At 44.6% G+C, this 22799-nt stretch overlaps 1 protein-coding gene across 1 annotated transcript; it reads left to right on the top strand.

Moving 5' to 3' along the window:
- The first annotated feature begins 6212 nt into the window (after nt 1-6212).
- Nucleotides 6213-22659, top strand: LOC118429100. Its single transcript, XM_035839476.1, has 3 exons — nt 6213-6831; nt 21797-21904; nt 22392-22659. The coding sequence occupies exons 1-3, from the start codon at nt 6244-6246 to the stop codon at nt 22626-22628; spliced, it is 933 nt and encodes a 310-aa protein (XP_035695369.1). The 5' UTR covers nt 6213-6243; the 3' UTR covers nt 22629-22659.
- Nucleotides 22660-22799: the final 140 nt, after the last annotated feature.

The raw sequence follows: 22799 nt of genomic DNA, 5'->3' as shown, positions 1-22799 counted from the left end.
TCTTTGTGTCCACCAGCCATACATGAAGAAAACGGGACAAAAGATAAAGTCCTACAAGCACGTCAAAACAGTTGATGCCTAACCTCTGCTTGTCGATGTCTACTCCCACAGAGAACATGATAGAGGGACGTCTCCAAGCAGATGTATGGAGGCCGGGGCGTTATTGAGTAAACAAACAAACAAACAAACAAACCAACCCGGGAACTTCATACAGGGGCGTCTTCAAGCAAAAGTAAGGCGCGGGACGCGCAGTCAACAAACAAACAAACCTGCCCTGTGTCGTAAGCTTGGGTCCAAGACGACGGCATAGCGACAGAAAGGAGGACAGGTGTGTGAAGAATCTACGGGGCCATGAGGTAACATAACCGGGGAGTCTCTGTTCTCTGAAGGCCTGAACTTTGTAGTAACTCCGGATGCAATCCCGGCCGTCAACAACGCCACAGAAACGGAATAAGCACTAGCCGCACATCGGGCCTGCATACCGCAGAAACTGGCTGAAGCGCTGAGTGCAGAAGTAGCCACCACTTTCAGAATGTTCTGACCACCTCAAAGCAACATCTCTCCGGGTGTCAGCAAAACGCGGCGGGAAACTTGCGAGTGACCATTGATTGCGACTCCCCGTCGACAATACCGCAGGTTGGCAAAGGATTGCACTCAGTTCTAGCTACAAATGTGACATGACAAATCATTGATTTCTTAAGACGCCAGCAGCTTTCTTTTGTGATGAGAAATTAGTTTATTTATGAAGTTCTGTCTTGTTCATAACTTGCAATAATTGTACAATGTCATAGCTAAGTGTTGGGATAGTATTTCCTCATCTTCCTGGGTCAAGTTGAATCTTTTGTCCGTTTGGCTATCATGACAGTCCGTGTTTGCACAATCTCTGGCGGAGTTCTTGGGCCTCCCTTGTAACTGTCGGGCCGACCGCTAGGAGCGCAATTAGTCAGGCTTTGCTAACGGTTCACGAAATACTTTTACTTCAATTGACAACGCATTTACTGCATGTAAACGTACGTTAGGCACCGGCTATTTTTAAACGTTTTTTAGGCGTTTTTTACGGGCTTTCTTCGATATCATTTTATCTTGCTGGCTGGCGTACTTCAAGAAAAATGACAAAATAGAAAGCCCGATAAAAACGACTAAAAAAACGTTTAAAAAAACAGCTGGAGCCTAACCTCTGCTTGGAGAGTATGTAAACTTACTTGGTATATAAATTCTACTCGTGATTCATGTAATGTAATAGCCTTTGTTCCGATTAAATGTAATAATTCTATTCTAGTCTACTATTCTAGTACAGGAATGGCTGATAATAAATTGATTTGTCTTGTTGCGTCCCTTTATTTCAATGTAGAGACAGTGATTGATACATTCAACTCCAGTGTCCGTTATTATTGATACCGGGCTTGGGGTCTGGAAGCCGGGCTAAGAGTAAGACTTTGTATCGTTTGAATATTGTATTTTGTTAATTGGCAACACATTTAGTGCAAACCAAGCTAGTTCCAACTTTTTTTCCAAAGTTGAAAATCAGAGACGTCACAGAGAACTCCCGTCAGAACAGGTGAATTAATTAAGGTGCGCCCAACTTTCGGCAGGTGCGCAGCGCGGAGCATGTCGGGAGTGATTAAACATGGCGGCAGGATTCAGGCGAATGTTTTTATTTACTGGCGGATTTTAAACGTGAAAACGGGACAGAAGAGAGCTGTGATGGTGAGGAAACTGGTAAGACTGGGGCAGGGAGAGGGGAACAGACTTGGGGGGTAGGGGAGGCCTGTTCAGGGCCCATGGGGGGAGGTTGTCCCGGGTTTCTGTGTGTTGTGCTGACCGCGCGATGCCTGGTAACATGTGTTCGCCTGGATGACTTCGCTATTAATTATCATCATAACAGTTACTGTGTTTGTGTTTTTGCTTTAGGGGAGACTAAAGTTTGCTCTTACATTATTACAGGCAGTATTCCGCAGGCATGAACTGTACATTATTGTGATGTTGCTGTAGAACACGTGTGAGAAATTCTGCTCCGTCATATATGCATGTTTTGGTAATGTTTGGCTGTGTTTTTGTGTTTTTGCTTTTGTGGAGACAAAGTTTGCTCTTACATTATTACAGGCAGTATTCCGCAGGCATGAACTGTACATTATTGTGATGTTGCTGTAGAACACGTGTCTGAGAAATTCTGCTCCGTGGTATGTTTGGCCACTGGAGTAACTCAAAAAAGGGACCGTTCTATTATTATTAAACCCAAGGCAGCCACTGGCGATTCGAACACACAAATAAACCTCATATTCTCTTTGTACAAATACAAACCTTGAGATTCTGTAGAGACATTTAGAAGACCAAAACAAACAAAAAAAAAACAAAAAAAAAATTAGCTTTATTCAATAGGGTTGAAATAGCTCTTCCAATCTCTTTGCTTTATTAACCGGTGACAAGCATAATTTTCCAGTTTTCCAATTTTTCAGTTTTCCAATTTTTCAGTTTTCCAGTTTTTTCCAATTTGTTCTTTGCTCAGCTTTAACAATTGAGGTCAAAAGATGCAGTTTTTGTTTCTATGCTTTAGACTTTGTCTCTTCTGTTAACCTGTAAAGTTCTGTAAGTTTCTCACCTGACGGTAAGTGAAATGCCACAGTTTTGCCACATTTCGTCTGAAAGTGAAAGTAATGGATTACCTTACAAACATACCTGAGTGTTCAGGTAGAGGGTTCAGGTGTACTTAATTGTAGTGAACATGTCACCTGTCTGAAGACCATTGTCCAGGTGCCCATGGTACTCATGACCTCTGTAACTAAAACATGCCTTAAAGGATCCCATGTCAGGTTGTGAGAATAATGATTTGATTTTTTACATTCAAACTCAAAGTTTCCTTAAAGGTACTCAGGGTTACCTTTAGTATGTTGTTGTGTTGTGTTGTGTTCCCTGACTCCTTGTATTGTAAGTCCTGCCTGGTTCAAGCCCACTCTTTTTGATGTTATTTTTTTCAATCTACAAGGATTTATGAAGGATTATGGTGAAAACAGGGCATTTGCAATTTGAACTTCTAGTTATGTCAAATCTATTGTCTGGTATGTGATGGTGGTGTGTGTGTAGGGCTGGTGGTTTGGTCGGGGGAATGAAGTAGAACCAGTTTTTCCGTTCAGGTGATTAACTGTGACATTAATTACAGAAGGTGACAGTAACAGCCTGAGGCATGTGAGCACCCCTTAAGGTTATGTGTACGTCTGAAGGGTTCTTTGCTCATAACCTTCAGGTTACAGTGAGATTTCTTGCTCAACCGTAGGTTGCATCAGTCTTCCAAACCTTTCAAAGAATCTTAGCTTCTGTGTGCGTCAGTTTGAGATGACCTCACAGCTCCCATCTGCATGTCTGTAAAGCTGCTTTAGACTCACACAGATTATCATGTTTTCAATCCTCACAGCTACATCGATGAAGGTGAGACATCCAGGTAATGAGATCGCCAAAAAGCAGCTACTCAAGCAGTTACTCAAGTTACTCAAATTGATTTTGGGCAAATTCTCCCAGCTACATACTTTCTAGTAATCTTTGAGTAATGTAACAAATGCTTGCGTAGTTACAGCAGTAATTGCTTCAGATAGTTTAAAGTGAATGAAAAAAATTTCCAAATAAAAGATGACAACATTTTTATTGTGGTCAAAATTTTGTTTATTTCAAAAATTCAATACCCCCCACATGAGCCTAGACTGAAGGACTGTACAGATGGTTTGGTCATGACTCTGTTACCATAGTAACCAGGTAAACCATCACCTGCTGTACCTGCTGTCACCATGGCAACTTGACTTCCCCAGTCTCACGTAACAAACGTTGTTGATGCCTGGGTGACAGAGTAAAGTCTACAGAGTAAACATCGCTGTTTGAAGCCACTTTTGGAAGAGCTTCTGTGTCTCACTGCTTCCCTTCGTTTCTACCATCAGAATTTGGAGACTTAGGCTGTAATCAAGCTTTTAGCCAGGCATGCGTCAACGCGTCATCTGGACGCACTTTTCTTAGAATAACAAGAAATTTGAAGCTCTGGGCGCCCTTACACTGGGGAAAAAATCCCCTGACAGGCATGAAATTCTGATTGACCAGCGATGCTACTAGGTCATCTGTGGTTATAGTCTTCTTCTGTGACATCTGTAACAGTATTTTTACCTCCTAGGACACCTTAGAATGCACTTTTTAAACTTAAAATCATCAAAAACTCTGCACCATGGAAGGTGGATGCCCCCGGACCCCCCTACAACAGTCACTTACCGCGACTCAACAATAAATTTGGACTCCCTATAATAAAATCCTAGCTAAAAGCCTGGCTGTAATAATGATCATACGTATTGAATATAGTAAATCTTGACATGTTTGTCTTTGTTGTGACTTCACACTAGGAACATTTAACAAAAAAAATTGCTAAATGTGTTTCAAGTTGTGTTACACTATTGGTTCAACCGTAAAATGTGTGTACACACATTACTATAATACTAGTGCTACTGTGCTAGTATATAACACTAGTTCACCTTTATTCGTAGGGTAACCTTTATCCGTTGTATTTAACACCAGGGTATTTCGGGATATCAAAACAGTTGGACTGACGATGGTCTTAAACTGCATTCTTTTGAAAAGATGCAATTTGAAACCACTGTCCATCAACGTGATATCCCTAAATATCCTGTTTTAAGGTACAACGGATAAAGGTTACCCTACGAATAAAGGTGAACTAGCGTTGTATCAGTTTGGTGCAGCTGCTGATAGTAGACTGTGCATTCCTGACCCTGAGACTGGGTGTGGTTCTGCTGTCAGTTTCAGTGTCTCCACATTACTATTATAATATATAATACTAATGTCATCACTCAATTATGTTACTCTTTTTTATTTCTAATACATGCCGGAAGATAGAAATGACAAAATGTTTTTTTGAGTGCCACAGGAACAAATATTTTACGTTTTTCTGAGAACTTGAATGTGAGTATTTACGCACCCTCACCCATGTGTACTAAGTGTTTATTATTGTATCCAGGTTACCATGTGATGAGCTGATGTTATATCTGTCCTCATGAAATATTCAAGTGCTGCGCGGAGTCCTACAGGTGGAACAATACATTATAACAATGGGGGTCAGGATGGGCGGGTCAGATCGTGAGTCAGGGATACCAACAATTCCTTTACAACTAGCTACAATAATATTACCTGCAATGTTGTCATCAGATTATCAGGAATTTTATCAGTACCAAAGATGATGATCTGACCTTGTGTCACCAGGTTCAAAATCTTCAGATTTAACATTTAACATTCAGCATTACGATCATATTTTGTTTAGGAGGTGAAACAATGGGGGTTAGTATGGATGTGATCATGAGTCAGGGATACCAACAATTCCATAAGAATAATTTTACCTGCAATGTAAAATGCCATCAGATCATCAGAAATTTTATCTGCATTATGTGGAAAATTTTTGTAGTACCATTCTTTTTACAGACATGGGGAAATTCTGGTACTACAGTTCATAATTGAATAATATCTGAATTCTGGGACTGCTGATTTCTTCTGTGACTTGTGAGAGTTGTCACGTGTAGTTTCACAGTAACATGCTAATGTTTAACTTTACTCAGTGTCCTGAGGTGAAACTTCCATGCGACAACTTATGGTCTGTGGGCTCTGTAGTTCCATTTGTTTCCCTCAGGTGTTCTGAATCAGTGCTTTAAAACAGATTGGACAGGTGTAAGTGTGTAACAGTACTATACTAGTGTATGTTCAGCTGACTTGAGAAGTGGTGAAAGTGTTTGTTTGCACAGCAGGCACGTAGCACGTAGCTTTGTTTGTTCTTCTCAAGTGTGCCTGAAGTGGATACAGAACTCCTGCTGCAACAGATATCCTTTCCTTACCTCTACTTGCTCTAGCTTGTACATGTTAAGAGGACACATGATTATTTGTCTCCTGGACATTTCAAGCTTGTAAGTCAGTCTCAGGTCAGGTCAAGATGAAAACATAAGGGCCCGGGGAAAATGCTGAACCATTTTCTTACTTCAAGACTAAAATAATTTGTCCTCAGACTCTCACTGTATGTCTGTCTGTCTAATTGCAAAGCATTGTGGGTAAAGGGGTGAAGTCTGCCATCTCTGACTGCCCCAGTATGGGTAAAGGGGTGAAGTCTGCCATCTCTGACTGCCCCAGTATGGGTAAAGGGGTGAAGTCTGCCATCTCTGACTGCCATGTTTCTGTGTTGCAGAGTTGTTGCTGCTGAAACTGTAACTGAGCACCATGGACCATGGGGATGGGCAGGAGCCCCCCCTGGTGGGGTTTGCGGGTACTGCAGGGAAGTGGGGCATCACACCGATTGAGCGGCAGGAGAGCGGCGACCGTTCCCATGGCGACCGGAGCCGATCCCGCGACCGGGCAGGCCACACCCGGCAACAGGACGTGGAGATGAGCGTTGTCGGGGGCGACCCCAGCGCCCCGGAGAGGAGGGATCGCGGCCACAGATCGTCCAAACGCAGGAAAAAGAAGAAAAAGCACAAAGAGAACAACGGAGAAGTGAACCCAGCGTACTCCAACAGTGATGCCGGGGAGAACAGGAACTCTGACGATGTGGAAACGATACAGAATTATAATAGAACTCCACAAACCCTGCCGCCAATCACGAGCACACATGGAGGTGCATCACCTAGGCAACCATCACCAAGGAGACGGGATGCTCAGGAGGACGTGATAGTGCCGATCGATGTAGAGCCGCTGCAGGGAAAGTGTGATGTTGTGGATGTGGGAGGGGGGCGGAACTTTTTGGGCTCACTCCACAACATGCTTATGGGCAGCGGGGAGGAGAGGCAGGCTGCTACTCACCTGGATAAGGTAACTACACCTGCACACATCTGCACACACCTGTACACACCTGCACACACATGTACACACCTGTACATACCTGAACACATTTGCACACACATGTACACACCTGGATCAGGTAACTACACACCTGCACACACCTGTATACACCTGTATAAACCTGTATAAACCTGCACGCACCTGTACGCACCTGTACACACCTGCACACACATGTACACACCTGTACACACCTGCACACACTTTTACACACCTGTACACACCTGTACACACACTTGTACACACATCTGTACACACACCTGTACACACACATGTACACACACCTGTACACACCTGCACACACATGTACACACCTGTACACACCTGCACACACTTGTACACACCTGTACATACCTGAACACATTTGCACACACATGTACACACCTGGATCAGGTAACCACACACCTGCACACACCTGGATCAGGTAACCACACACCTGCACACACCTGGATCAGGTAACTACACACCTGCACACACATATACACAACACTCCACAACATGCTGGGGATGGGAAAGACCTAGTTGACCTGAGCATCCGATGGGAATGTTTGCACACCTGTCTTCACACCTGTCAGTCTATGTACCCGAACAGGTGCTTGTTGTCAGGTCCGCATGACAGGTAAGGTTGTTCAGCCACCTGTAAGATGTGCTTAAGTTTGTCCTTCTATAAGACACCAGAAGTTGTGTTTCCTAACAAGTGGTGCCCTATAGCTGGATGAGGACAGTGAGTGACTAGGACAGGAATCGCACTCCTGACCTTCAGGTCATCAAAGGCACATTTTACCAGCTGCCAGCAGAGCTTTGTGCTGGTTAGGATACCGTGAAGGCTGGAGGCTGGGAGTCAAACTCCAGACCGTCCTGTTCAGACGAATGTGTGTGCGAGGCACGTTTGTGATGTTTCCATGTCTGCGGCCACCTGCCAGCGGTGCTTTGTCCTGGTGAGGATACCGTGAAGGCCGGATGTGTCGCTTAGAGCAGGGAATGTTCCACATGTCACACACCTGGTCTCCTGCCAAACTAAACATCCTGTGTACACATAATCCATGCCATGGCTGAGGGTAGGGTACTCTCATCTATTGTCCATTCTGAGGTTTTCAACTGCTGGCTACTCACCACGCCGCTCTGAGGTACATGGCAGGGACCTCAGAAATGCTAATAACTTCAGCCAGTTTAAGTGCCGAACATCGCGTTTCAGGAATACCACACTGCCTTATTGTATCGATCTGTTAAACTCACATTAGTCTTTGAAGTGTCACATTTTAATCATTCAGAATGAGATCGATTTTATAATTGACATAGATATATATTTACTTGATGGTGTGTAGACCCACAATTTTAAATTGTAAAGTTTAGGGGAAATTGTGATAAGTATGTTAATACACTTAGGCAGGACATTCCATTGTTTTAGTCCTAAGCGCCAGCCTCTCCTGTACAATGTACGAGGCAATTTAGTCCTCGGACTATAATCTTGTACATTACATTGTGTGTTTAAATAAATAAACCAGTTCTCAGGTAGCAGATCCTGTCACCTGTACTAGTTAAGACAAATTCTTTCCAGGGAGTAACTACAGGACAGTGGCACTGGTGTGTGGCCTAATGGTGGATAGAACATTGAACCAATAGCTTCTTGGTATGATACTCACCATGCCCCTCACGTTGTGCCCTTGGGAAAGGCACATACCCTGCCAGTGGAGTGATACGAAGTGGATCCTGCGAAAATAACTCTGCAACAGACATGAGTCAGCCTACAGATGTGCCCTATGTGGCAGAGACTGTCATTCTCGTATAGGACTGTTTAGCCACAGTCAACGCTGTAAGGCTGATATCAATTAGGATTTTACCATGGTCAGTATTGATTGAAGGAGACCATGTATGGAGTGACACCCCTGAGCTTCTTGGCTAATCTGTGTCAGAAGTGTGCCAAAAAACAAACACTCATTTAGTTTGCCAATGTGCCAACATCTGCACATTTGCCACGAAGAAAGGCAATTTTGTCATATTTCTTATCATTTATGACAAGACAAGCAACTTGCCATAAACTTCAGTCTGGACAAAATCCCTTTCATGGCCCTCTGGGGGTCTCAGTGTTCTTAACTTGCTAAAAAATGTTGATGAGCCCAAAAGTTGTCATGGTCTGGGACTGGTCACAGTGAGCCGCCTCATTGGTAGCCGAGAAGCGTGTAGCGTAGAACGCACACCTCCCCCGCTTACGCTCGCTGCCGTTACACTTTGCACAACAGATCAGATCTAGAGCACCCATGCCTGAAGGTCTTTGGTACCGAGGTCTAGTCACTTATCTTGTCAGGCTCTCTGCAGACAACACTGTTGGGAGGCAGACATCGTTCAGAGTGTAATTTGTATGCTACGGACCAATTCTGAACAGAAGGTTTCACTACTCTTGGAGACATGGAGGTCTGTTGTACTGTGATTGATGGATTCGTTTTATTTGGATTAGGGATTTGGAACCGACCAGTGCTTCTCTGTGAGGACGTACATCAGTAACGTTGACAGCCTGGTTCAGTCGCAGGTGATGATTGACTTGGCAGACTTTTGAACAATGCATGATGGTCCTGTACTGTGCTTTTGTTGGGATAAGCGCCACATATATAATATGCAGTTTTGAATTGGACACCTGATTGCATGCTCGAGTCCAGTCCAGGATTCCTGTTTAGGGTACAAGACAGAAAACTTGCCACGAAGCCAATTCTGGGGAAGTTGTTCATCCCTGACGCAGGAAGGTCGTGTTCCAGTCAGCCGTGTCGGATTCTGTGAAGAAGCCTGAAGAAGATAAGACTGACAACAGGTGGTCGTCAGTGGGCTGTTGTGACAACAGGTGGTCGTCAGTGGGCTGTTGTGACAACAGGTGGTCGTCAGTGGTCTGTTGACAGGGAAAAGTCTTCTCGGAAAAACTTGTTTCACCAGTCAACAGTTCACACGACACGTGTTGCTGGGCTTTACTCTCTGATACAGCGACATTGTGCAGCTTTGTTTTGACAACAGGTTGGTGGATTCTGGGCAGATAAAAGTAGACTTGGAAGAACTCGTTTCACCAGGCAGCAGCAGATCGCACCGCCAGCCACACGTCCAGTGCTGCTGTGATTTACCGTCGGGAACAGCGACACCGTTAGCGAGACTCACAGCAGGGAGCCAGGCTTTAAACTCAGAATAGCTCAAACAAGTGTGAACAAGACTCACAACAGTCAGGTCAGGTGGCCCGCCATGAATGGTAGGATGAGTTGGCGCGGAGGCTGGGGTCGGGCGGACGGCGTGGAAGCCGTCGTGATCGAGAACAACGGTCGTGAGCCCCAGCTGATCTCCATGGTCAGGACAGCATCCGTTAGGAGAGTCATGTTTGCAGAGGTTTGTTTGTTTATTTGTTTGTTTGTTTGTTTGTTTGTTTGTCGTGAGCCCCAGCTGATTTCCATGGTCAGGACAGCGTCCGTTAGGAGAGTCATGTTCGCAGAGGTTTGTTTGTTTGTTTGTTTGTTTGTCCATTTGTCGTGAGCCCCAGCTGATCTCCATGGTCAGGACAGCATCCGTTAGGAGAGTCATGTTCGAAGAGATTTGTTTGTTTGTTTGTTTGTTTGTTTGTTTGTTTGTTTGTTTGTTTGTTTGCCATGAGCCCCAGCTGATCTCCATGGTCAGGACATCGTCCGTTAGGAGAGTCATGTTCGCAGAGGTTTGTTTGTTTGTTTGTTTGTTTGTTTGTTTGTTTGTTTGTCGTGAGCCCCAGCTGATCTCCATGGTCAGGACATCGTCCGTTAGGAGAGTCATGTTCGCAGAGGTTTGTTTCTTTGTTTCTTTGTTTCTTTGTTTGTTTGTTTGTTTGTTTGTTTGCCATGAGCCCCAGCTGATCTCCATGGTCAGGACATCGTCCGTTAGGAGAGTCATGTTCGCAGAGGTTTGTTTCTTTGTTTCTTTGTTTGTTTGTTTGTTTGTTTGTTTGTTTGTCGTGAGCCCCAGCTGATCTCCATGGTCAGGACATCGTCCGTTAGGAGAGTCATGTTCGCAGAGGTTTGTTTCTTTGTTTCTTTGTTTGTTTGTTTGTTTGTTTGTTTGTTTGTTTGCCATGAGCCCCAGCTGATATCCATGGTCAGGACAGCGTCCGTTAGGAGAGTCATGTTCGCAGAGGTTTGTTTGTTTGTTTGTTTGTTTGTTTGTTTGTTTGTTATGAGCCCCAGCTGATATCCATGGTCAGGACAGCGTCCGTTAGGAGAGTCATGTTTGCAGATGCAGAGGTTTGGCTTCGTGTTTGCATAACTGTTTAACTAGTCTCCAAGCAGACCCTACGGTGCCTTAGAAATAGTATCAAAGCTGGCAAGCTGCAGGGACTTAGTATTGCAGCACCAGGTGCCCGTATGACTCCCTTGGCCGGCTATATTCCTTTGCCAGCTTTGATATTATCTCTAAGGCACCGATGGGCCTGCTGGAGACTATGTTTAACTGCTTTTAGGTGTAATGCACCAGTTCTGTACAGTACAAGCTGCATAAGACCAGACTGTAATTACAAGGTTTGATACGCTCACACCAGGAAGGAGCCATACTCTTTCCGATAAGTGTGCTGGGTTCTTTAACGTGCTTGAGGTGTGGCTCTCCTCAAACACGGGACCCTCGGCCGTGCATGCCATCCCCAGGACGTCCCTAACTGAAGCTTCAATCTATTTTCCGCAGAGCCACCTGATGTGCCCTAGTATATAACTACAGTGTGCAAAATACTTTTCTGAGCCAGGTTGCACAGTGTGCAACCTGGGGCAAAAACTAGGTTGCACAACTGAATTTCAAGTTACACCACCTACAATTCACTAATAATATCTGAAGAAAAAAAGTACAATACATACGTATTTGACTGATATAAAATGGAGCTGCTACAGTCCATTTATTTCTTCCAAATAAATTGAGAACAAAATCAAGTTCTGAGGCTCAAAATCTAAGTTGCACCCTGTGCAACCTGAGTTAAGAAGTAAGTTGCACCAAGCAAAAAGTGGTTGCAATGTGCAAGTGTGCAAGTGGGTATTTTGCACGCTGAACTATGAGTCTGTCATTCTCATACATGTATATCATACAGGAAGTTGTTAGCCATAACTGAAACTGTACAGCTAAGATGTCAATTAGGAATACCATGATGGTTAAAAGTTAAAACTTTAACTGATGGAGGCCACCTAAAAAGTGACTGGCCTTATATACAGGGAAAATACATGAATAATCCACTGGCTCGAAACAAGTTTCCACTTGCCTGAAATTTAGATAGCATATTTCTTGCAATTTTTAACTTAAAGCAAGGAGATCCTTTTATATTTAATTTAATTGATTTAGTGAAGCAGATAACTGGACAAATAGCTATATAATCCACCACTTACTCAATGGAGAAATTGCACCCTGGTGGATAAATCAGGTATTACAGTTGGACATGAGCTTGCCTGATTCGTCGCTTTTACTTGCCTTGGGCAATCCAACCCGTGGAACCCAGTGGCCTGTGTCTCTTCTGTGCTTTAACTGATTTTGGTCACGATTTCTGACACCTCAGATTTAGATCTGTTGATGTTTTAAACTCAGCTTCTCAGAACTGCCCCCCCCCTCCAAGTTCTAGGTAAGTCAACAGAGTTTCACTGATCTTGTTGTTGAACTTAGACTCAGACACGCAGTTGGCAGCTTTGATTTGTTTGGGTTGTTCACGTCACGGTCTGCCGACCGGTAATGCAGTTGTCTTACACAGTGGAGGTATGTCTGATTCATGGCCACTTTGGCACACCTGAGCTCAGCAGTAAACAGATTACAAATTCATAATTGACTTTTGTTTGGGAACAATACATTATACAAGACGTTTAACTCATTTATGTGTGTTTGCTTAACTTGATTAGGGAAGACTTGAAATTGAATCTTAGCTGACCTCAGGTTACTGAACTTTGACACAAAGTCTTTGTGTTTATTGTCAGGTGACGCGTCTTAAGTGTTTTTGTCTCAGGTGTTGGCTCTTCGTGAGGAGGCAGTGCATTATATTCAGTGTTCTAACATCAGGTTGGAAACTGTACTTGGGGTAAAGCTTACAGATTACCATGTTGACTTTGGTTTGGTTAACAATGCATTACAAGACACATTTAACTCATTTATGTGTGTTTGCGAAACTTAATGATTATGGGAACCTTGCAATTGAAACCGCCTCATCAGGTTACTGACCTTTGACACGAACTTGTTTTTTTTTGTTCAATCATGTTCTTCTCAAGCTGCGCGTCATAACAAAGTGTTAAGTTTTTGTCCTACGTGTTCTCACTAGTAGACAGTGCATTATACGTGTTAGTTTTCTAAGGTTGGAAACTGTACTTGGGGTAAAGACTGAGAAGTGTAAGGTTGGAAACTTGAGTGAACATCTGAGACGTGTAAGATGTCGGAAAGACGTCTCAGACCTGAGAGGAGTGAACTGGGGGATCTTGAGGAGTTGATGCTGAAGGACGTTGAAGGTCAACTGCACAGGAGGTTCGGGCAGAGGAGGTTCGGGCAGTCGTTTCTGAACAGACTCACGCAGGGCTGGTTCGGCAAGGTCAGTGCTGTTTTAAGGTCGTGACTAGGGGCGGGTACCGGTACAGAAAAATCAGGTACAGGTCCTGTTCAGGTCCAAAGGATCAGGTCCGGACCTGAACCTGGACCTGATTCAGTATGTGAGAACTTGCGAATGGACAGTACTCAAAACAATGGTCCATTTTGCTACAAAGAAGTCTGCTTTGTGTAGTATTCGACTTCCAATGCTGTTTTAAAATCCTTCAAATTTTGCTAACTGCCTCAATTGACTGTAAAAGTTGGCAGAAATTACTATATAGGCTGGACTCTTCTCCACTTCCCTGTTGTTATTGTCCTCGACCGGTAGGCCCCAAAAGTCTGAATGCCTGTTCATATAATCTGTTCATTTTCTAATCGGTCCAACATCCGGTCCACCGGATCCACTGAGAAAAACCGGTTTTGTACCGGTACACCGTACCCAGCCCTCGTCATGACGTTAGTTTGTTTGAACCTTTGTTTACTCATGAGAAGCTCAAATTGGCCTGCCGGGCACTTTTCATTGAGGTCATGAGAGTCAGATAAAATACTACATCTATCGCTCGTTCGTTCGTCCCATAGCCTTTTAATCAGCCGTAGGGGCAGCACAACATGTTGTGCTGTATCAGTAGGCATTTTAGTCCCCTGGCGGCACCTATCTCCTCTCCGGGGTATGGTGAATGATGTAAATCACCGTGTGGCTGATACGACACGAAGGTTCACCAGGCCTCCGCCCGGGTGATTTGTAGTGAATCACCAACTCCAGACAGAATGGTTTGCTCCATCCACACCGCACAATCGCACGTGTGGGGGTTCTTTAACGTGCATGGGGTGTGACTCTCCCCATACACGGGACCTCCATTTAACGTCCTATCCGAGGGACGACTCATTTTCCACTTGAGTAAAGTGAGGAAAGTCGTGTAAAGTGCCTTTCCCAAGGGCACAAGATCGGTGGCACGGTAGGCGGATTCGAACCCGCAACCTCTCGGTGCAAATCCGAACATGCTACCGCTGCGCCACGTGGTCACCACAATCTATCGCTACATATACATTTGGACATGTTTGGACAACTGTGAGAGCAAATTGAATCAACAAAAGTATTAAACTTCAAAGCTGTATTGTCTCTGTCAACAGGCCCTTTGTAATAGGGCAGGCTAGTTGGGCAAACTGGATGGTAACTACACCCGTCTGCTTCGTTATGCTCTAAATGTACCCTGGCAGAGTCGCATAGGAAACAAAAAACTGTACAATGGACTTCCCCCGATCTCTAGAACTATTCAGAAAAGAAGACTGGCCCTTGCTGGCCATGTAGCACGTCATGAGGAGATGGCTGCCAAAGTTCTCCTCTGGGAACCTGACGCAAAGAGAAAAAGGGGACGACCGAACCTGACACTTAAGAAAGTTTTGGAGGAGGAGGTTTGGTTAAAGGACTACAATCTGCTAGCTGCCATGCTTGATAGAAACGCATGGTTAGACATTGTTAATGGCACCTCGTATGAGGATGACCTGAACTGAACTGAATTGAACTGAAGTTTGGCAGCCCTGGCTGTGTGTGCTGAACAGCCAAACCAATACATAAATAGATAAATATATCAGGGCGGGTACAGGGTCCTCAAGCCTACATTATAAGTCATGACCCAACAACCGTCTTGTCCTGATTGCAGGCATTAATACACAGGTTAATGTGCTGGAGAGTCAAGCTGCGCATCTGGACAGATTAATTTGATGTCTACTCACACTGGAAAGGTTCCTTACTCCCTTGGGTAATGGGTTCTTTATCATGGTTTGAGGCATGGATCGCCCCCAATACAGACATTTATTTATCAAATTGTGTTCAGCAATCAGATTTCCTTTCACTTACACTTTTATTCTTCTTTGGAGGACTACACGTTAAAAAACCCAACACACAAGAAACTGGTGTCAGCCTCAGCTCATGCTTCTCTCTCATTTGGTCTTTTCCTATAATTGTATTGTGTGGCCTGAGCAGTACTGTAGTGAACAGTAAGGTGGCACCACTGCACCATTGCACAGAAATGTGTACCATTATTATAACATTACGTACAGTAACTGTTACATTACTGTGATCTCAGTGACTGCAGATTTTTTGTCAGGCACAAACTCGCTGCCAGCCACAAATGGGACAAAGTTATAGAAACTCAAACTTCTTGTATTGTAGAGCTGGGGACTGGGGAATGTTGCAAACCTTTCCTATAACAGTTACTGTTATTTTACTGTAAAAGTGCCATGAACAGTGAACCATGGAAGGCTTAAACCATGCCTGTTCTATATATACTGTCCAACCGAACTCAAGATCAGATTTTTACTTGGAATGAGTTTTTAGCTTGGACACTATAACTCTGTTGCAGCTGTGTTAAAGCCATGACTCTCCTCAAACAAAGGATCTCCACTTAGTGCCCTATCCAAGGCACAGCCCTAACCAAAGCTAAGGCATTCATTTTCACCTGAGTGAAGTGAAAAACCCTTGTGGAAAAATCACACTTTTCAGGCCCAACAGGTATTACATTTGGACTTGCACTTACCTGATTCGGTACTTTTACTTGCACTGGGCAATCCGCCCTCTCGAACCCTTGTCTGTGTCTCTTCAGATTTAGATTTGTTGATGTGTTAGACTCACTGCCTCTTAGAGCTGCCCCCCTCATCATCATTACGGGCGGCTTGCCCGGACTAGGTCCACTAGTACTCTTTCTTTCCAGACAGCTCTGTCCCCCTCCAAAACCCCCCACCCCCCAGTTCTACTGCCTGGTAACGTGACAGGGTTGCACTGATCTTGTTGTTGAACTCAAACACAGAGTTGACATGTTTGATTTCTTTTGGTTGTTTAAGTCATGGTCTGCTGGCTGGTAGTGAAGTTGTGTGACACTGGTGGAATGTCTGTCTCCATGGCCTGGACTTTGCCACACCAGTTTTCAGCTTGGAGATGTCAGTTTTGACTTTTGTTTGGTTAACAACACATTACACAAGACGTTTTAACTTATTTATGTGTGTTTGCGTTTAACTTAATGATTAAGGAAACTTTTTGTGTTACCTCTCGGGCAACGCATCATAAGTGTGAAGTTTTGATCACGTATGTTTGCTCTGTGTGTTAGTGTTCTAACGTCTAACGTTAGCGTGGAGACTGTATTTAGTGTTCTAAGGTCAGGTTGGAAACTGGTAGTCTGGGCAAAGATTGAGACTTTAGTAAGGTTGGAAACTTGAGTGAACATTTGAGACATGTAAGATGTCGCAGAGGCGTCTCAAATATAAGGGGTTGGGGGATGTTGTTGTTGAGGAAATGATGCTGAAGGACATCGAAGGTCAGCTGCAGAGGACGTTCGGCCGGTCGTTTCTGGACAGACTCACGCAGGGCTGGTTTGGCAAGGTTAGTGCTGTTTCAAGGTCGTGATGTTTAGAACATCATGGAGGACGTTTGGGTACTTTGTAAGATTAATTGATGAATGGGACTCACTAGTATCAAACCGGATATGAGTATTATAGAAAAGTCTGTGTCAGCAGGGCTAGCCCTGGCTGTGGGTGCTCAGAACAGCCAAATCAAATATATGCATAGTCAAACCTGTCTATAGCAGCCACTCTAGGGACTGGAGAAATGTGGCCACTATAGACAGGTGGCCACTATAGAGAAAATGTTCCAAGAGTGGCCCTGACCCCAAAAACAAGACCTAAGATTTTATTGACCTGTGTTCAGCTATCAGATTTCCTTTCACTTTCACTTTATTTCCCTTTTAAAAAAACATTAAAGAACCCAGCACACAAGAGTAGGGGTGAGCCTGTGTGCTCTGGCCATATTCCTGGGGACATTACCAGCTCATGCCTCTGTCATTGGGAATTGGTTAGAGCGTCCTATTGTATTGTATGGAATGTGTGCTGTGCAGTACTGCAGTGAACAGAAAGGTGGCACCACTGCACCATAGCTCAGAAACTTGTACCATACCATTACGTACAGTACATGTGTGTAATACATTACTGTGATCTCAGTCTGCAGACATCCTGTCAGGCCTGGGCTTCCTGCCAGCCACAAATGGGAAAAACAGAGAAAATGAAAGTTGTGGTGTTGTAGAGCTTGGGACATTTCCCAAAGACTTCACCTCCAGATTAAAGGTTGCTGCCACTATTGTAAGGTCTGCTGTTTGCAGAAAGTATTCTGTCGTGTCTCCATGATTCACAGCCGTCCATGCGTCTGCTTGGTGTCTGTCGTGTCTCCATGATTCACAGCCGTCCGTGCGTCTGCTTGGTGTCTGTCGTGTCTCCATGATTCACAGCCGTCCATGCGTCTGCTTGGTGTCTGTCGTGTCTCCATGATTCACAGCCGTCCATGCGTCTGCTTGGTGTCTGTCGTGTCTCCATGATTCACAGCCGTCCATGCGTCTGCTTGGTGTCTGTCGTGTCTTCATGATTCACAGTCGTCCATGCGTCTGCTTGGTGTCTGTCGTGTCTCCATGATTCACAGCCGTCCGTGCGTCTGCTTGGTGTCTGTCGTGTCTCCATGATTCACAGCCGTCCATGCGTCTGCTTGGTGTCTGTCGTGTCTCCATGATTCACAGCCGTCCATGCGTCTGCTTGGTGTCTGTCGTGTCTTCATGATTCACAGTCGTCCATGCGTCTGCTTGGTGTCTGTCGTGTCTCCTTGATTCACAGCCGTCCATGCGTCTGCTTGGTGTCTGTCGTGTCTTCATGATTCACAGTCGTCCATGCGTCTGCTTGGTCGTCCATGCATCTGAGAGTGAGACAGAATCAGGAGGGCTGGAGACATTCACCCCGGGATTTCACCTCCAGTTCAGATTAAGATAGCAACTAGCAAGGCACAGAAACACTCACGACAGTCTGAGTTTCCCGCAGAAGCAACAGAGTCATACGCTTTTTTTCTCACTCAGAGTTTTCCACAGAAATTAGGAAAGCCAGTCTACTCCAGTCTGTTTGCAGAAAGGTTTGCTGTCTGTCATGTTCTTGTGATTCACAGTCGTCCGTGCGTCTGACAGGGAGACAGAATCAGGCCAGTCTTATTGATGATTTTACAGGTTCTGACATGGCTGACCTGAAATCCAGCTTTTCTTACCGTGAAAGTTTTCTTACATCACAAAATGATCTTGGTCCAGTCCTGCATGAATCTAGATTAGGATGTTGGAGTAGGAATACCTTACCAGGAAGTTTAAGATTTTGCCCAAAGCCCTGACAGTCGTGACCTGTCAACTAAAGAATCCCTGTAAGATCAATACCGGTGTGTGAAAAGTACGTACCTACATCTGGTTCCAAATTGTTTCTTCTCTATCTGTTGCTGCTGGTGACAGGGCAGAGATGTGTACAGTATATACAGGGTTAATGTACCAGGAAATGTCTGGATAAGTGCCATGAACAGTGAACCATGGATGGTTAATTAATCAAAGACATGTCTGTTGTACAACCAGCCGGAACATTCCCCAGATCTGCCTATTTTACCACGTGGGATCTCCATTTTAGCGTCCTATCCGAGGCACGCCCCTAATGAAAGCTAGGCACTCATTTTCACCAGAGTGAGGTGAGGAAATTAGCATTAAGTGTCCGTGGCATTTTCAGCTTGTACAGTGCAATCCAATTAGCCCCCGGATGAGTGTGTGTAAGGGAGCTGGCCTGCCTGCAACTGTAGTAAGTCTGGAGCTGGACATGAAACCTGCAGAGGGAACTCTGGAAAGGGAACCTGTAACCATGCCAGGATGGGGAGAGGTCTTGCAGGTGACTTGTAATTCACTCACTCACTCACTCAATATCCTTTGTTTGATTATTCTGCTGCTGGGCTCCCTGACGCAGGGGTAGGCAGCAGTCGGCCAGTCTTCACACCACGCTTCCAATTGCGGCCCTGTCCAGTGAGTCGACCCCTGTCAGTCCGCATACCTTCATGTTCTTCCTAACACACTCCAACCAAGTTTTTCTCAGTCTACCACGACCCCTGTTGGCTGACACTTTCATATTTACATGTCTAATTAATTTGACTTCAAGTGGCTGCATCTATAGATCTGGATCGTGGCCACACTGTTTTTGGATTGACTGCTGGGTATATGACATACGCTAACCCCTTTACTAGTACATTTAGAACTTTGGAGAGTGTTCAGTGGTTGGGAACAATTTGGCAGTTTAAAACAACATGTAACGTTAAAACTTCACTGTATGTTGTGCTGCATAACCTCAGACTGTTATCCATTTATTCATTTATTATTACTCACCTACTAAGAAGTATATGATGCCCTGAGTAAGGTGACAGATGGTCACCAAAGCGCAGGCTGTTTAATATAGTATTACATAGATCCTGGTTTTGAATAAGGAGCCTCGTTGTTCAGTGATTTTCCAACCTGATGAAATTACTGAAGGATTAATTACCAGACAGTGTGACCACTCCAGAATCTGTCTCACAATCCTGCAGTCGTGTGCAGGCAGGACTAGATGAAATCCTTGTTTTCTGAACGCCCTACCATCCTACCAGTTTTTATTTAAAACAATCATCAAACCTCTGCATATGTAACACTTGTTCCGATGAGTAGAGGTGCCCCAGGGAGCTCCAGGCTAGTAAAATGCAAGTATATGATGCCCTGAGTAAGGTGACAGATGGTCACCGAAAAACTGTTTAATATACATGGATCCTGGTTGTGAATAAGGAGCCTCGTTATTCAGTGATTTTCCAACCTGATGAAATTACTCCAGGATTAGTTACCAGACAGCGGCCACTCCAGAATCTGTCTCACTGGGCAGGCAGAACTAATTGAAATACTTGTTTTCTGAACGCCTTACCATTTTCTATTCAAAACAATCAGAAGAGTAGAGGTGACTCATAAAATGCAAGCCGTATGGTACTGGAAAGGAGGAAACGTTGGTAGGAATTTAATTTTACAGTGGAATAGGCTTATTTTTTAGAAAAAAAAACTAATCATTTCATTATAAGTTTTTAATGCGGGTAGAATTGGTCACTCAGGCAGGGTTGTTTCCATAGTTCTTATGATACGTCAGGAGATTTGGTAAGACTGTCAGAATGGAAACAGGAGGCTAAAGAAAACCTTGAAATATGAACCTGACTATTATGTAAATTGTTACTCCCTGAAACTGACAACTCACAGTTGTGGATCCTCTCCTCAGAATCTTTTTGCATGTTGATTTTCCAGCTCAGCATTATTAATTTCTTTAGAATCAGCATATTTTACAATATGTCCCTGTCTGTTTCATGTGCTCCTGTTGATGTGATCCCAGTGTTGACTTAGTTTAGCCTAATGTTATGCAGAATCAATCCTTATTACATCCCGTCCCAAACACGGCCCCCCGAATCCGGGACAACTTCGTTACGATTGGAATATATTACCACCAGGCTGGTTCAGAATATATATGAGGTCATTACTGAGAGGAGCATTTCTGTTGGGATCCTGTCGGCATTTCTACTGTTCAAATTATGTTGAAATAATCGCTGTCTGATGATGGAATGTTTTCTATAGTCTGATAATTTCAGCAGTGGATTGTAGCAGCAAGAGGACAGAACTAGATGGAGCGTGCACATCCAATTGTGACCATTGTTTTACTGGAGGGTGTCTGAAAAGCATTTAAGGCTTTCTGTCTGATTGACACTTGATTCCTCGGTTCTGCTGTTCTGGTGATTTTCTGTGCCTGACAGTTTTTAATACCAGTCGGAACTAGTCCCTGGCATGTTGGGTTCCTGCTGTGCACCTAAATGTGAAATTTTCTGCGCTGGAGTATAATCAAACCATGGATAACGTAACAGTCAGTTTCTTCTGAGGAGGCCGTCATGTTGAAAGAGACGTACGCCCACATGTCGAACGCCCCACCCCCCTCCGGTTATGGGGACCCCCCCATACTGCCGCCCCCCTCCCAGGGAAACGGAGAACCCCCCCGGCATGTGTACACAGCTGACGCAGAGAACGGCCTGTACTGTCAGTGGATGAGGATTGCTAATGCCTGCTCTACACAGGTAACCATGGCAACATGCTACCTACCTACCTAGTCCCTTGACCTCCTGGTCGTTGGGGGTCGTTGATGGACAAGGTAGACAAGAAGATGGAGAGTTGTCTCCAGGACTGTATTCTGCTACAGCCAGCCTTTCCTGCAGGCTGAGGGATGTCCAATCTCTGATGTTGTCCTGCCACATGCACATGACCCAAAAATGATTGGTTCCTTCACTCAAGGGAAATGTGCCCCTGACATCCTCACAATGTTCATTCAACAAGCTCTCCCATTACACCAATTGCAGCTGTACTAAGGTAGATGGTTGCAAGACTTGGTTGTCCTGTACTCTGGCGGACTTTACCAGTTCATCAAGACATTATAATCTGCAGAAGGTCCAAGCAGAAAACTGATATAGATTTTGTATTGAAGTGAATAATTAACTACCAATATTAAGACATAATTTTTTTTTTTATTCCAGAACAAGTTGTCCAGGTTTGTGCGGGAACACAAGGACCAGGGCCTGCATGAGAGCTCGTTTGGGGAGATCGAGTTTCTCGGCTTGGGCGGCTACACGCAGAGGTCACCGGTGAGCGCATTGTGTTTTGTTTTTTTATGAAAAAAATGGGTTATTTCTCAGGATTTTAGAAGAGCTGTTTATTCATGTGCACTTCCCAGAAACATTAGTCTCTAAGATACATGAAAATGTTGAGGGGAAAAGTATATTGTATGACACAAGTGTCAAGGTCATGAATATTCTGGCATAGTTTCCCCCGATGCGTGAAAATGTTCCCCCTTACATTTGTGTCAGTTTGATAGGTGTGCATCCTTGGGCATTATGGGAGCTGATGATAAAATTGTTTTCATTAGAAAATAAAAATTGTGATCAGACAAATAAGATCAAGGTCAAATTTGAAAGACGCCCCCCTCCCCCGTCTTCTGTAGTGCATCCGTGTCAGCCTGAACGTGTGCTGAGGCATTATGGGAGCTGGTGATAAAACTGTTTTAGAAAAGAAAATGATGACACAGAGATCAAGGTCAAATCTGATGCCGCCCCCCTCCCCCATGTTCTGTAGTACATCCGTGTGAGCCTGAACGTGCGCCCTGAGGCATTATGGGAGCTGATGACCAAACACTGGCAGCTGGAGCCGCCCAACCTGCTCATCTCCGTCACTGGCGGCGCCAAGAAGTTCCTCCTCAAGGAGCGCCTCAAGAACATCTTCAAGATCGGCCTGGTCAAGGCTTCTCAGAGCACAGGTGAGTCAAGGCTTCTCAGAGCACAGGTGAGTCAAGGCTTCTCAGAGCACAGGTGAGTCAAGGCTTCTCAGAGCACAGGTGAGTCAAGGCTTCTCAGAGCACAGGTGAGTCAAGGCTTCCCAGAGCACAGGTGAGTCAAGGCTTCTCAGAGCACAGGTGAGTCAAGGCTTCTCAGAGCACAGGTGAGTCAAGGCTTCTCAGAGCACAGGTGAGTCACGGGTGTCTGA

The sequence above is a fragment of the Branchiostoma floridae genome, chromosome 13 (genome assembly GCF_000003815.2).
Source record: "Branchiostoma floridae strain S238N-H82 chromosome 13, Bfl_VNyyK, whole genome shotgun sequence".
Lineage (NCBI taxonomy): Eukaryota > Metazoa > Chordata > Leptocardii > Amphioxiformes > Branchiostomatidae > Branchiostoma > Branchiostoma floridae.
The sequence above is the reverse complement of the archived record's forward strand: the minus strand, read 5'-3'. Positions and strand labels throughout refer to the sequence as shown.